This window comes from Maniola jurtina, chromosome 27 (genome assembly GCF_905333055.1).
Source record: "Maniola jurtina chromosome 27, ilManJurt1.1, whole genome shotgun sequence".
Classification (NCBI taxonomy): Eukaryota; Metazoa; Arthropoda; class Insecta; order Lepidoptera; family Nymphalidae; genus Maniola; species Maniola jurtina.
In genome coordinates this window covers 3,502,475-3,517,229 of record NC_060055.1, presented here as the reverse complement: position 1 = coordinate 3,517,229, position 14,755 = coordinate 3,502,475, and the positions used below count along the sequence as shown (strand labels likewise).

At 36.5% G+C, this 14,755-nt stretch overlaps 1 protein-coding gene across 2 annotated transcripts in view; it reads right to left on the bottom strand.

Moving 5' to 3' along the window:
• The window catches only part of LOC123879033 (serine proteinase stubble-like), a 40,669-nt gene that overhangs the window by 24,912 nt on the left and 1,002 nt on the right, over positions 1-14,755 (bottom strand). For both annotated transcript variants that reach the window (XM_045926534.1, XM_045926535.1), the window contains exon 2: positions 6,551-6,730. In XM_045926534.1, the coding sequence (XP_045782490.1) occupies positions 6,551-6,730 (180 nt within the window). The remainder of the gene's footprint in view (positions 1-6,550; positions 6,731-14,755) is intronic.

Sequence of the window (14,755 nt, the reverse complement as noted above, 5' to 3'; positions counted from 1 at the left end):
ACCTGTAAGTTGATTTGTAAACTTAAAAGGTACTAGGGTTCCAAATGCGCTTTTTAAACACCTTTGTAAAGAGCGCACTGACACACAGAGAGACCGATACCCAAAAATTAGAAAACAATGTACGTTGCAAAGAGAATATCACTACGTTGGTACGTTGAGTGTTCACTTAGCCATAGTGACAGTAGTTGACAGACATAGACCTGTCAGAACGAGAGCGGTGAAATGACGCGACTTCACGTTACACACCTAAATATTTAGAAGTGTGCCAATACAACATCGATGGCTTAGTTCACAATTGCACAAACTACACAATTGTGTTTCCTCACAATGTTTTCCTTCGCCGTTAAAGCAATTGATATTCAATTGTTTAAAATGCACATAACCCAGGTATTTTAGATGTGCGTGCCCGGGATCGAACCCCCGACTTCCCGAATAGGGGAAGTTTTAACCACTAGGCTATCACGACTTCTTCTCTCTTCTTATCATACCTTTTTAAATTCATTCATTCACTAGCCGATGCCCGCGACTTCGCCCGCGTGGATTTAGGTTTTTCGAAATCCCGTGGGAACTCTTTGATTTTCCAGGATAAAAAGTAGCCTATGTGCTAATCCGGGATATTATCTATCTCCATTCCTTTCAGCCCAATCCGTCCAGTAGTTTTTGCGGGAAGGAGTAACATACACACACACACACACATACACACAAACTTTCGCCTTTATAATATTAGTGTGAAGTGTGATAGTGAATACGAGTTCGTATCTTCAAAAACTTGCAAACAAGGCACTAAAGTGACCGGAGGTCTATTACGTCAAAACTCCTACTTTTTCAAATTGAATAGCTACAATTATTAAATCATCAGACAAGTAGGTATGACAGGCGCAAATGATTGAATGATCATAATCGTTGTATCATCATCAATATTTCATGTCAATGATTTTTATATAATGTAATTACTGGCTATTCATAACCTTATTATGCAAACTGTTATGTTATCAGATAATAATTGAACGGTAACTTTCAATTGTAAGATCCGTTTTTTTTCGAGTTATACAAGAATGTAATGTTAGGCATGATTGTGCATTTATTTCCTTACACAACTTGTAGGTTAGACAGCTTAGTAAAATTATTATTAGGTAAATAAAATAGAAAAATTAATTGCAACATTAAAATGATTTTACAATTAACATAATACTAGATTATATTTTTAAACTTATTTAGGACAGCCAACAGGTTAAAAATTCAAGCCAATTTATTCAAATAAAAAAAAACCTGAAAGTGTGAGCCATTTTCAGTCCATAGACTTCTACGTTTTTCTACAATTTACAAGTAAATTTATTGAAAAAAAAAATTTACTATTCAAAGTTCATTTAAGTTTTCAAAGATCCCAGAAACTGTTTAATTTTCCGGGATAAAAAATTGCCTATGTCAATTACAGGGACGCAAACCACCTCGGTTCCATATTTCATACAAATCGGATAAGCGGATCTTTAAGAATCCCGTGGGAACTCTTTGATTTTCCGGGATAAAAAGTTGCCTATGTCCATCCCTGGGATATAAGCTAACTCTGTACCAAATTTTGTTAGAATCGGTTAAACTGTTGAACCGTGAAAATGTAGCAGACAGACCGACAGACAGAAATATTGTGTCTTATTATTTTTTTAGTCTTTAAGTGTTTTTATTTGTATGTTTTAATTTGTATTTTTTTCTTTTGTGGGGGAAATAATCCTTATAATATTTCGTTTATTTATGGGGGAGATGTTCTGTGTATTTAGCAATAAATGTCAGTTGTCATTCTACATGTCTTTTATTAACGCAACACACAGACAGACACACTTTCGCACTTATAATATTATAGTATGGATTAGTATGGATATGGATTTACCTAAGCTGCAATCGTTTAAATAATTACATGTATTATATGAACTTTCCATGTCTCGGATGGGTCCCCGGATGTATAATTAAGGTTTTTTTCATGTCGTTTAACCATTGTGTTGCCGCTCCACTAGGCGTACTCTCCATACTTTCACTGGTTTCTCTTAAATCGAGATTTAACTTTGCCATTAGGTAATTTTGTACTTAATCGCTTTCTCGTTGTTAATTTGCTATCTTGTTTTGTTACTAATCGAGCGAGTTAAGCATAAACTTACAAATAGCTTAAGAGGGGTCTCTCCGTCACTCGCTTCATACAAACGTAGTTCCGATTTCATTTGAATATTAAGCAACCAAAGTCCATGAAATTTTGCAGACATATTCTAGAAACTAATATCTATGTCTGTGATTTTCCCGATTTCTGTTAAAATATTCGGTTTCAAAGTTACGCGGTCTTAAAAATTCACATACAAATCTATGAGCCCCTGTAATTTTAAAACTACATATTTTTAGAAAAATCTAAAACACCACAGGCACAGATTATGGTTTCTAGAATATGTCTGCAAAATTTCATGGACTTTGGTTGCTTAATATTCAAATGAAATTGGAACTACGATTGCATGAAGCGAGTGACGGGGAGACCCCTCTTAAGTCTTTTACATATTTGTTTTGTTTTACGGGTTTTCTCAGTTCTAATTTTTGTGGTGTACAATAAAAGTAGGTATATTCATTCACGTCTCTCAGCGAAAATAAATATTCCGTTTAACCCCTACCCCGTGAGAACTTCCGGAAAATTCCTTGTCTATACAGGGTGTTTGGTAATTATTGCAACGAATATTCGGTTACTATTCGGTATTCGGCCTATTCGGCTGCTTTTATTATATTCCGCCGAATACCGAATATCTACATATTATTCAGCCGAATACCGAATACTTAAATAATATATTTTTTCATAGAGAAATAATTGGTAAAATGAAAAATTAAAATCGATTGATTACGTATATATTCATTTCTGTTATAATCATTTAAGTAGTCATTGGTGCATAACACAGGTACATAATCATCTTCTGAATTGGAAAAATGGAGGATTCTATGTATTTGAATTATTGTGGTAATCAAAATTTAGAAGGGTAAGGTTCTCATTTCTTTTATAATCATTTATTAAGTAGTCATTGGTACATAAAACAGGTACATAATTTAATCCAATTTAATAAAAAAATCCAGCCGAATACTTTTGCCTAATATTCGGCTATTCGGTCAGGGGCCTCGCCGAATATTCGGTATTCGGTATACTGCCGAATATACTATTCGTTGCAAGTCTAGTAATTAGTATATAATGACGACACGTACCCATGCTACTTTGATCTGATAAATACAATGCTGAAGTAAAACGACGAAATAAAAATTTTAATTTTTTTTTATGACCAAGTTTTCATGGCCCTAATGTGCCCTAATTCACTGAGATCGTTGGCCTGGGCCTATCTAAAGATGGCCAACGATCTCAGTGAGTTAGGGCACGTTAGGGTCATGAAAACTTTGACATAATTTTTTTTTTTTAATTTCGTCATTATACTTCAGCATTCTGTTTATCAGATCAAAGTAGCATGGGTACGTGTCGTCATTATATACTAATTACCAAACACCCTGTATTATAGAAAGAATGAAAGAAAAAAGGTTTATTTCTATAAGTAATATGTATATGGATTTGTATTGATGATGCATTTGGAAAACAGAGAGACTTTACTTTTACTAAAACGTATTCCGTAGCAAAATCCGCGTTCGCTAAACGAAGCTATGTATAAAAGTTATCTCAAAAAAATGCAAATTCAATTCTCAATAAGATCATTCGCTCTCATTTTTGCAAAGACCCGGTTCTCATTAATTGCATAACTTGCAAAAACCGGGTCGCCTATCCGAATCCGCGTTGCATAATGAAACAATTGCTTTTTGCGTGAAAGTGCAAAATTATAATTGCACATTACGAAATAGGATGCAGAAGAAAATTGGGCGAATATAAATTACCTATACAGTTCCGGAGTTAAGTGATTCATTAATTTGTAGCGGAGTTCGAATAATTGGCGCGTTAACTTGATGGATTGGTGGTACAAGTTGTGAATTATAACGTGTAGATACGTATAATTTTTATCAATAATCTCTTTATACGTAAACGTAAACGTTTGGCTGGCGGGAGGCTTCGGCCGTGGCTAGTTACAACCGTGCCGCCAAGCGATTTACCATTCCGGTACGATGCCATATAAAGACCAAAGGAGTATGGGTGTGATAAATTCTTCCATCTTAGACTGCATCACCACTTACCACCAGGTGAAATTGCAAGGGCTAACCTGTATTTGGATAAAATAAAAAAAATAGAATTTATCGTAATTTTATACTTTTTTGATAGAACTCTAGATAAATAAGTAAAAAAAATGACAGGTTAAATTTTCCCTGCGTTGCCTATAGCGAACCTTACTTGTTGTGTTATTTTTTTCCCCGTACCTATCTGTCTCATTTTAACTGAAACTTAAGTCTAAGCAAAGTCAAAGTGCACTCTATAGATTTCAACGTCAGTTAATAAAACCTGCTTTAAAAACCATTGGTAGAGTCTTGAGTCAAAACTTAATAAGAGCCATGAGTTGGCCAACATTAATTAAATATTTTTGAACTAGAGGATGGCCGCGGCTTTGTCCGCGTGGATTTCGGTTTTTGACGTGACAACGTCTTATAATTCGATAGAGCCGGCTGCACGCACGAAAAAACATGACTCATGCGGCGTTACCTCGCTCTGAGGCGTTCCATGTAAGGCTTGAAGTGCAAGCGAGAGCGCGGAACGAGCGACAAAGAAGCACAATCGGCCTTTGTTGTCACGTTCAACTATCGTCAGTAAACCGACTTTACAGACTACCAATTTTTTTAAAATCCCATAGGAACTCTTTGATTTTCCGGGATAAAAAGTAGCCTATGCCCTTCCCCGGCATGTATCCCAAGTCTGTACCAAATTTCATTAAAGTCGGTTCAGCGGTTGGGCCGTGAAAACGTAGCAGACAGACAGACACACTTTCGCATTTATAATATTAAAGTATGGATTTTTAATAGGATAGAATAGAATAGAGTATATTTTTGTTCAAGTAAACTTTTACAAGTGCGTTTGAATCGTCAAATAACGCTTGTAACTTGTACCATACAAGAATGTGAGAGAGAGTCTATTGTATTCACACATAACTCCGTTTCGTAATCCAATGTCTTATGAATAAACATTGCAAGCCTTTGTTTCGTATATAATATAATAATTTGGGTCAAATTTTGAAATATTTCGCCTTTTGGTCACAGAAATGATTTCTTGGGGATTCTTTGGTAATTTTTGTGACGATATTTTGATGATTTGTGTTTAATTTAAATGATGTATTGTATGAAATATCTACTTAAATGTTGCTTAAAAATGTTACTCTTTGGAGTCTTTGGACTATTAACCTGGACTGTGTATTTTACTATTACAAAAGTGTACCTAATCCACAAAATTTTGGTATAGAAGTGGCAAAGGACCTTGTGGAAGTGTACAGTTTTCGTCACACAAATGACTAATAAAATAAAACATCAGTGCAGGTCATTGTAAAAAATAGGTAGGTATGTAAAAATCTCTCTTATAAATCAATGGTAAAAATCATTAAATAGACGTCGAAGAATGACGGTTTCATTTCCGTTTGCTTTGCACTTTTAGGACTTTTAACCCCCGACCCAAAATGGGAGGTGTTATAAGTTTGACGTGTGTATCTGTCTATGGCATTGTAGCTCCTAAACGAATGGACCGATTTTAATTTAGTTTTTTTTTTTGTTTGAAAGGTGGCTTAATCGAGAGTGTTCTTAGCTATAATCAAGGAAAATCGGTTCAGCCGTTTGAAAGTTATCAGCTCTTTTCTAGTTTTCTTATAGAGGTTTTTGTGTCGGGGGTTTTCAAAATTTTCAGTTATTGTATAATGTGGCTAATTATTTTGTACACAATTGGCGTCAGTTCCCATTATTTTCTCTAAACTAAATTTAGAGTAATTGCATTTTTCTTTTTTTAATATTGCCAAAAAGGGACAAACATGAATTTTAATTTACTAAAGACTAAATTTTAGTGCAGATACAAAACAAAAGGCTCACGTATTAGCCGCATTGTATGAGCGGCTAAAGTTCGGTTGCACACTGCCCCGATATTAAAAAACAGCACATACCATTTCTATTAACTTGGTGGTATTCTGTGGTGTAAACTAATTACATATTTCTTTACATTATAACATTGATGCGCAAACTGCTGTTTATTAATGAATGGTTAATAACATGATTAGTAAACATATAATTATGTAGTTATTTATTGATTACACACACGTTAATTCTATTGAGAAGTCAGGCTCAGAATTCGAGCAATTCCGCAAAGCTAACTACTAAAGACTAGCATCAAAAATACGGGTTTTAGACTTTTACGATAGACAGTTTATTAGACAGGCAGTTACCTTGGTCAGCATATTAGTCTGGCCATTCAACGAGGTAACGCAGCCAGCGTTCTGGGCACCCTGCTTCGTTGTAGTGGTTTGGATGACATTTTTGCTTTGTAATTTTTATATTTAAGTATTTATAGTATTTGTGAATATGTGTGAAAATAATATAATACTTTAAAAGTAAAAAAATAGTTTTAAAAACTTACTAGCATTGTGAACGACAGGCGCGATCTCCGTAGGGCGTTCGGTGGTCTCCTTGACGATACAACAAGCCCAGATCATGCCGCCAGAGCAGAGGTCCATGGGTTTACCTCCGTTGAGGACGCAGGATATGCTGAGGCCGCATGAGAAACGGGCACCCCGGTAGCGACAGGATTGGGGTATCACTGGAAACAAAAAACTTATTATTTATTTTGATTATAAGTATATGTATATGTACGTTTTTATAATAAGCTTCCAGAAGACATATTGGAGATGTCTCTCAATAAGTTCAAAGTTTTCATAACATCCTATTACATTGTAAAGGATTATTTAAATGACTAGCTGATGCCCGCAGCTTCGCCCGCGTGGATTGGTCAGATCCCCTGCAGCATCAGGATTGAGGAGTTGGAATCCAATTTTTTTATGAAACAATGTCGCAAAGTTCCTCTATCGATTAAAAAAGAAATGACGCAAATCGGTTCAGAAATCTCGGAGATTTTGATGTACATAGGTAGAAAAACACAACTCCTTTTTTGAAAGTCGGTTAAAAAAGTAGCCTATAGTTACTCCCTGGTCAATCCTCTACTTGTCTGTGAAAATCCCGTCAAAATCGGTTCAGCCGTTCCGAAGATTAGCCTTTTCAAACAGACAGACAGACAGACAAAAATTTTAAAAACATGTGATTCAGTTATAGTATCGTTCAAATAACCATATGACCTTAATATGCGGTGGTTATTTCGAAATTACAGACAGACACTCCAATTTTATTTATTAGTATAGATACGAAAGCTTGGGAATGAGTTGCCAAACAGCTTTGATGGTTCTAATGAGTATAAGAGATTTAGTAAAGTGGTGATAATAAAAAAAAGAATACGCGGCTGAGATTGTTGTGGGCTCTTCTCAGACTTGGGCGCGTTTGGAACCCTCGTAGCTTTAGTTTTAAGTTTACATAATTAATTATCACCACTATTAATATCATCTTTCAAATCTAAAAAAATTACCTATTTTGAATAAATGCTTTTTATTTTTATTTTTATTTTGGAGGCTGAAACTCGCTTTTTTTGTTTTTCAAATTTTCAATTCAAAGTTTGGAATACCAACGCAAAGTTGGTAAAACATAAAAGGTCCTGAGAGGTACAGGTCAAAACTTGGAGGGTACGATTAAGTAAAACTACTCGGTACCCCTTTGAAACTTCCAAGCTAATGTGTCTCAACTTTAAACAGGTGTAATCACTTACTACCAAGTATGATCGCAAACTAGAGCCTATAGCCAATTACACACAATATCCATCCATACTAATATTATAAATGCGAAAGTGTGTCTGTCTGTCTGCTAGTATTTGAGGGCCCAAGAGTTTAACCGATTTTGATGAAAGGTACCAAGTTAGCTTACATCTCGAGGAAGGACATAGGCTGCTTTTTATCCCGAAAAATCACAGAGTTCCCACGGGATTCTTAAAGGCCCATCCGTTTAACCGATTTATATGAAATTTGGTACAGAGGTAGCTTGCATCCCAGAAACTGACACAGACAACTTTTTATCCCGAAAAATCCAAGAGTTCCTACGGGATTTTTAAAACACCTAACTAAATCCACGCGGATGAAGTCGCGGGCATCAGCTAGTAGATAATAATGCAGTGTGTAAAGATCAATGACCAAATACCGTGACAATTGCTTTTACAAGATTAATCAATATGATAGGAAAACGTAGTTTAAGGTGCCCACGCACTTGAACTGAACTGCAGCTGAACTGCGCGTCGCGTCAGCGCCCCGCACGATATTTTATCAGATAGAATACAGTGCGGGGCGCTGACGCGACGCGCAGTTCAGCTGCAGTTCAGTTCGAGTGCGTGGGCACCTTTATGATTATCATTCGCGCATAATCGTAACTCATAAGATACCTATATATCATTGCCGTAAGTATGAGAAAATGTAAATAAACTGCGCGTAAATATCGCGTGCTTGATGATAGATCATTGAAGATTAGTGGACTAAATATGCAGACATCATGAGGCTTTTTATTATCTGCGAAGACGATACGATAAATGGTAATAATCTGTCTAGATTACAACAGCGATATTCAAGCGGCCCAACAAATTCCTGAAAGGCCGGCAACACATTGGCGAGTCCTAGATAGTGCTGTAAATGTTCATGGGTGGCGGTAATTACCTTTTTTTTTAATTATGAAGAATGAAAGAAGAATTAAATTATGAATGGAGAATGTTTAGCAAGGCCGGCCTTGACATGGAAAACTACTAAGTAAGGATAGTGTTTCTATAAATAATAAACATTATTTATTTATAGAAACACTAGGTAACATTACGAGAATAACTTATATTTAATTCACAAAATGGAAATCGTTACAATTTTTACAGACCGGACTGCTTTACAGGAACCGATGTCGTATTGATGTCGTACCGATATCGTATGGTATAAAATGATTCGATTCACAGTAAAAGCGCAGTGAAACCGATCGGCAAGTGAATCTCGGCCATTCACCGCCATATTGAGCACGTCGCGTGTTACGACGTTTATGTAAGAGAATTTGCGAGCGCCATTCATGTTGTGACGTCATTGCATTGGTGATAAAAATATTAAACTAAAGGTCACTCTTTTTTCACGTCCCGGACGGGACGGGAGGATTTCTTGAACTACTATTGGACAATTGGAACGTCCCGCCCCGTCCGTTTTCTAGTTATCCAATAGTAGTTTGAGAAACCCTTTCTTCCCGTCCGGGACGAGGAAAAACACGTTACGTATGCCGGCGTTAGTTTAGATTTTGATCACGTGCCAAAATTTTCTTGTCGCACTGTCCCTAAGGATTAGGTAATTTGATTTATTTTCACCTCTCTAGTTCAAACAGGGCGCCTTTGCTGCCCAAAACCAGTGAGCAAAACTCGTTTTTGCTCACTGGAGTGAGAAAAAGTGTTTTGAATTTAGAATGTTTGGATCGGCATTTCTTCAATTCATCGTCACAAGAAACGTTCGGAAATGTTGTAAATAATATTACATACCCCATACATTTTATTTCGACAATTTTTTTAACTCTCTATTTTATTATTTGAAATATTTACGTTTTGTTAAAATGTGTTTTAGACTTTATAATTCTGTAACACAACATAAAACATAAAAGAAAATAATTATTAATTTATTAATATATTTTATTTTATGATTGACACAATTCCGAACGCAGATTAAAAAGGAATAAAACATGGCGGAAAAACAAAACAAAAATTGTCTATGTGATCTTAAATTTTAATAAAAACATACCTATCTAATTTCTTTGTAGATAATTGTTATAAAAGTTTTAAAAATAACAAAATGAGTGATTCTAGTGATAATTTAAAACCATCAGTTATTAAAAGAATCAGTTTCTAACGCTGAATTAAACTTTGTTCCGGAAAAGTCGCGTGAAAAATACTTGAAAGCTTTTGAATTATTTAACGATTGGAAATTTGCTAAAAGCGTGAAGACCTATTCAGAAACTGTTTTTATCATATAAACATGTAATATATATGAATATAAAAATATCTTAGTGTTTCAATAAATAATTATTTTCTTAGATCTTGTGTTTTCGCTATCGAGATGAAAAGTTGTATGTATCACACGATAGCAAATTTTTTGTTTCTTGTGCCTTTGAACCCCTCGCTACACTCAGAATTCTAACTTATTATAGAATCCTTCGCCCGCTCAGGGTTCAAACTAGGCACTCGCAACAAAAATGAATTTTGCTATCTTGTTGAATAAATAACTATTTTTTTTAGCCCAGTCATGACTCATGAAAGAAAGCGCTCGGCAGTATTTCGTTACTTCAGTTTCAACAAGTGTAAATTAAAAATTTATAACACCCCCGACAAGTGAAGGTTACAGTAACTAGAAAAGAGCTGATAACTTTCAAACGGCTGAACCGATTTTCTTGAATTATAGATAAGAACATTCTCGATCAAGCCACCTTTCAAACAAACAAAACTAAATTAAAATCAGTTCATTAGTTTAGGAGCTACGATGCCACAGACAGATACACAGATACACCGATACACAGATACACAGGTACACACGTCAAACTTATAACACCCCTCTTTTTTGGGTCGGGGGTTAAAAACAGCTCTACCGATACATATTACTACCCTATAATTACATCCCTATTATTAGTTAACTCACCATAATATCTTATAATCTCAACAACTATTATTATTATATTACCCAGGAAGTAATCTGTACGTCCCATTACCTTTCACAAATCCTATGAGATGATTGGTAAGAGAAAGCATTCTATATCTCACGTAATAAGTTTGACATTTTGCTAGAGCAGTGAACCACAGTTAGTTAGTTACTTTTGTACATAAAATAATAATAGTCATAGTCATCACTAGCTTATGCCCGCGACTTCGTCCGCGTGGATTTAAGTTTTCCAAAATCCCGTGGGAATTCTTTGATTTTCCGGGATTAAAAGTAGCCTATGTGCTAATCCAGGATAATATCTACCTCCATTCCAAATTTCAGCCAAATCCGTTCAGTAGTTTTTGCGTGAAGGAGTAACAAACATACACAGACATACAAACTTTCGCCTTTATAATATTAGTGTGATAGCAACTTATATCCAGATCACTACTAAGCACTCGGTTTTCCTCTCAGAAGGAAAAAGGCTCAGGCAATCGTATACTATGCGGATTAAGTGCGGATTGACCGACAAAAATTAAAATCAAATTCAAAATATTCTTATTCTATCTTTACTTTATTTACAAGTACTTTTAAATCGTCAAATTCATTTACCACTGACTTCACGTATTAGGGTGTAAACTGTAAACTAGCCTTATCAATTGAACATCTCTTACAGGCACCCTAAGATAGATTGTATGGGTGGGTCTTTTTTTTCTCTCTCTCGTCTGGCTTTACACTGATTAGCCAATGTCAAGTTTCTAGTTATTTACAAGTTAGGGAAACTATATGTATAAGTTTGGACTTCGTCTGTGCCGGCGCCCGTCGACATACACATGGCGCCCCTTTAGAGCGCTTTCCAGTCAGTTCCACCACCAATAAACACCAGCAGAACACAAAAACCGGCCACTTCTAACAAAAAAATACTCCAAAAAGTCACAACACGCGCGCCAGCAAACGCCACCACAGACGAAGTCCTGGGTGGATCTTAGTATTATTATGATGACTAGCGCAAACCGCCATATTGCAATTTCAGATCGAACTACTACGAGTGTGTAGCTGTTTTGCGGCCACTGTACGAAATTGTTGTACCAAATACAACCTTTATATTTATTTAAACTTAATATTAATTTGTATTAAAGCATGTAGCTAAAATAACCAAGAATTCGAAATCACTAATTTATTAATATATTGATTTACGGCACGCTACGCGCGTAGAGCCTTTTCGTAGAGCTCTACGAGAAATAAGAAACAAAAAATTAAGTAAGTAAACGTAAAATGTTCTTTCATATTTTGTTAAACGTTTTTTTATTTTTTCTTTAATAACTACTTATACTTTCTTTAAATAAACCTACGAGATGTCAATGAGATGTCAATGAGAAAAATTGTCTCGTTTCAAAATTTTTATTTATTTAATATTTGGCGCGGTTATTTTGGAGTAATATTGGCATCAAATTGGCTCTTATTCGCGAAATACCCCGTGGTATTATTTTCACCTTTGATATGCGATACTAACAGCACTTTTTGTTTCAGGGGCCTCAACGGGCAGCGCCTGCTCTGCGGGCTTCCTGGTTGCCGCAGTCGGGGCTCCGCGCGCTTATAGACGCTATTGTGTAGTGTTTTAGTGTTTTTCTTTTTACGTGTTTTGAAGTATGAACCCCAGTGCTTCTCAAGGTGAATACCTAGAATGCTCTCACTGTAGCGATGGCAGGCGGTTTAAGGGTCGCAAAGGCCTTAATATTCACATCGCACGTTGTCACGGACCGCCTACACGGCCTCTTACATGCCCAAATTTAATGTGCGATCAAACCCAATCAGGAAGCGATAACCAGGTACCATTTGAAATTGTATTATCCAAATATAGTCAAAATATCCCATTAGTAAAACGCATTCCCCGAGGAGCTAGGATATCGTTAGCTAGATCCTTATCGCATACTATCCAAAATGTACTATCAAATTCACTTTTAGATTGGCAAAACCTCTTTTTTTTCGCATACAGACATTTCTATGTAAATAAAACAGAAAGCGGGTCGTTATGTAGTAAATTAAAAAAAAATAGTTTGGCTAATCGCGTTTTTCCAATTCCTGACTGCTCTTTTCGTACACAAAATTATAATTTGAAGAAAATTGTGGAAAACAAAGTTATGGATGGGGATCTTAAAAACGCTGCCCGCATTTTGTTTTCTAATGATACACTAGCTCCATTCAATGATATAACGCTAGAAGCTTTACGTGAAAAGCATCCTTTACCAAATATCGATTCTTTGCTGCCAGACCCACCTTCTAACACTTCTCACTTACAGATAAAGGACGAAGATACTTACGCTGCGATAATGTCGTTTTCTAGTGGCTCTGCTGGCGGCATGGACGGCATAACGCCACAACATCTTAAGGATCTTGTGGGAGTTACTGCTGGGGACGCCGGCAGGGCGCTACTGAGCGACATTACCAGACTTTGTAATCTCATGTTATCTGGCGAGGTAAATTCATCCTTTTTACCATTCCTTTATGGTGCGAGGCTTTGTGCTTTTAATAAGAAAGATGGCGGCATCCGTCCCATCGCTGTTGGTTGTACGTTTCGCCGTTTGGCGTCAAAATTAGCGTGTAAACACATAGTCTCTACCCTAAAGGATAAATTCCAACCTATTCAAGTTGGATTCGGCAGTAAAGGAGGTTGTGAAGCAGCAGTTCATTCGGCTCGTACATTCTTAGCGAATGGCGAAGTTGAAGTACTGCTGAAAGTAGATGTAAAGAATGCCTTTAATTCTTTGGACAGGGCAACTTTGCTGACCGAAGTCTCAACGCAACTTCCTGAAATTTATCCATATGTCTGGCAATGTTACAGCTCAGCTTCAAAATTATTTTTTGGAGATAGCGATATTAAGTCTTCTGTAGGCGTTCAGCAGGGGGATCCTTTAGGTCCGGCCCTGTTCAGCTTAGGGATCCATAACCATATTTCAAATTTAACATCTAAATTTAACATATGGTATCTTGATGATGGAACCATTGGGGGCAACGTGGATGACGTTCTAAAAGATCTTAACCATATTAAGCAACAGTTTGGCAAAATTGGTTTAGAACTAAATTTTTCGAAATGCGAATTGTTTTTCACAGAAAAACTGTCGCAAGATAGAATACGATTGGCCTCTGATTTATTTAATGAAATTACCCCTAGCATTAAGATACTCGATAAACATTCACTTTGCCTTCTTGGTGCTCCTCTTTATAATGAATCCATACAACCACTTTTGGATCAAAAAATTAGAACATTTTCGACTAATACCGACAAATTGGGCGCTCTAAATTCTCACATTGCATTTTCGATCCTAAAATATTGCCTTTTCGTACCTAAATTAATTTATATCCTTCGCGCGAGCCCAATTTGGAAATTTCCTGGACTACTCGATAATATGGATGCCACCCTTAAAAGTACACTAGAACAAATTCTAAATTTAACTTTTGATGAGCACTCCTGGAACCAAGCTACTTTACCGGTCAAGTACGGTGGCATCGGCGTGAGGAAAATTTCCAGTGTAGCTCTTCCAGCTTTTCTGTCCTCTGTGCATAGTATAAGAGAGCTTAGCTCTCAAATTCTCAAATCAAATTCAATATCATTGACCTATGCCACAGAGGCCCTAGAGAGTTGGAAGGTCAGATGTCCCAATGTCGATATTCCAAAGGAACGTTCTACACAAAAACTTTGGGATTTGCCATTGGTTCAGCTGACACATTCAAATTTGCTGCAAAATCTTACAAGTGACAGAGATCAAGCCAGGCTCCTAGCATTATCGGAAAAGGAATCTGGGTATTGGCTTCATGCCTTGCCATCCAAAAATCTCGGCACCCTTTTAGATAATGAAAGTTTTCGTGTGGCTCTAGGTCTCAGATTGGGAACACCGCTGTGCCATCAGCACAGATGTCCGTGTGGAAAAGAGGTTGATAAATTTGGAATCCACGGACTCTCTTGCCAAAGGAGCGCTGGTAGGCTATTTAGGCATGGCTCTCTTAACGACACGATCAAAAGGGCTCTTGCCACCATAGACGTTCCTGCG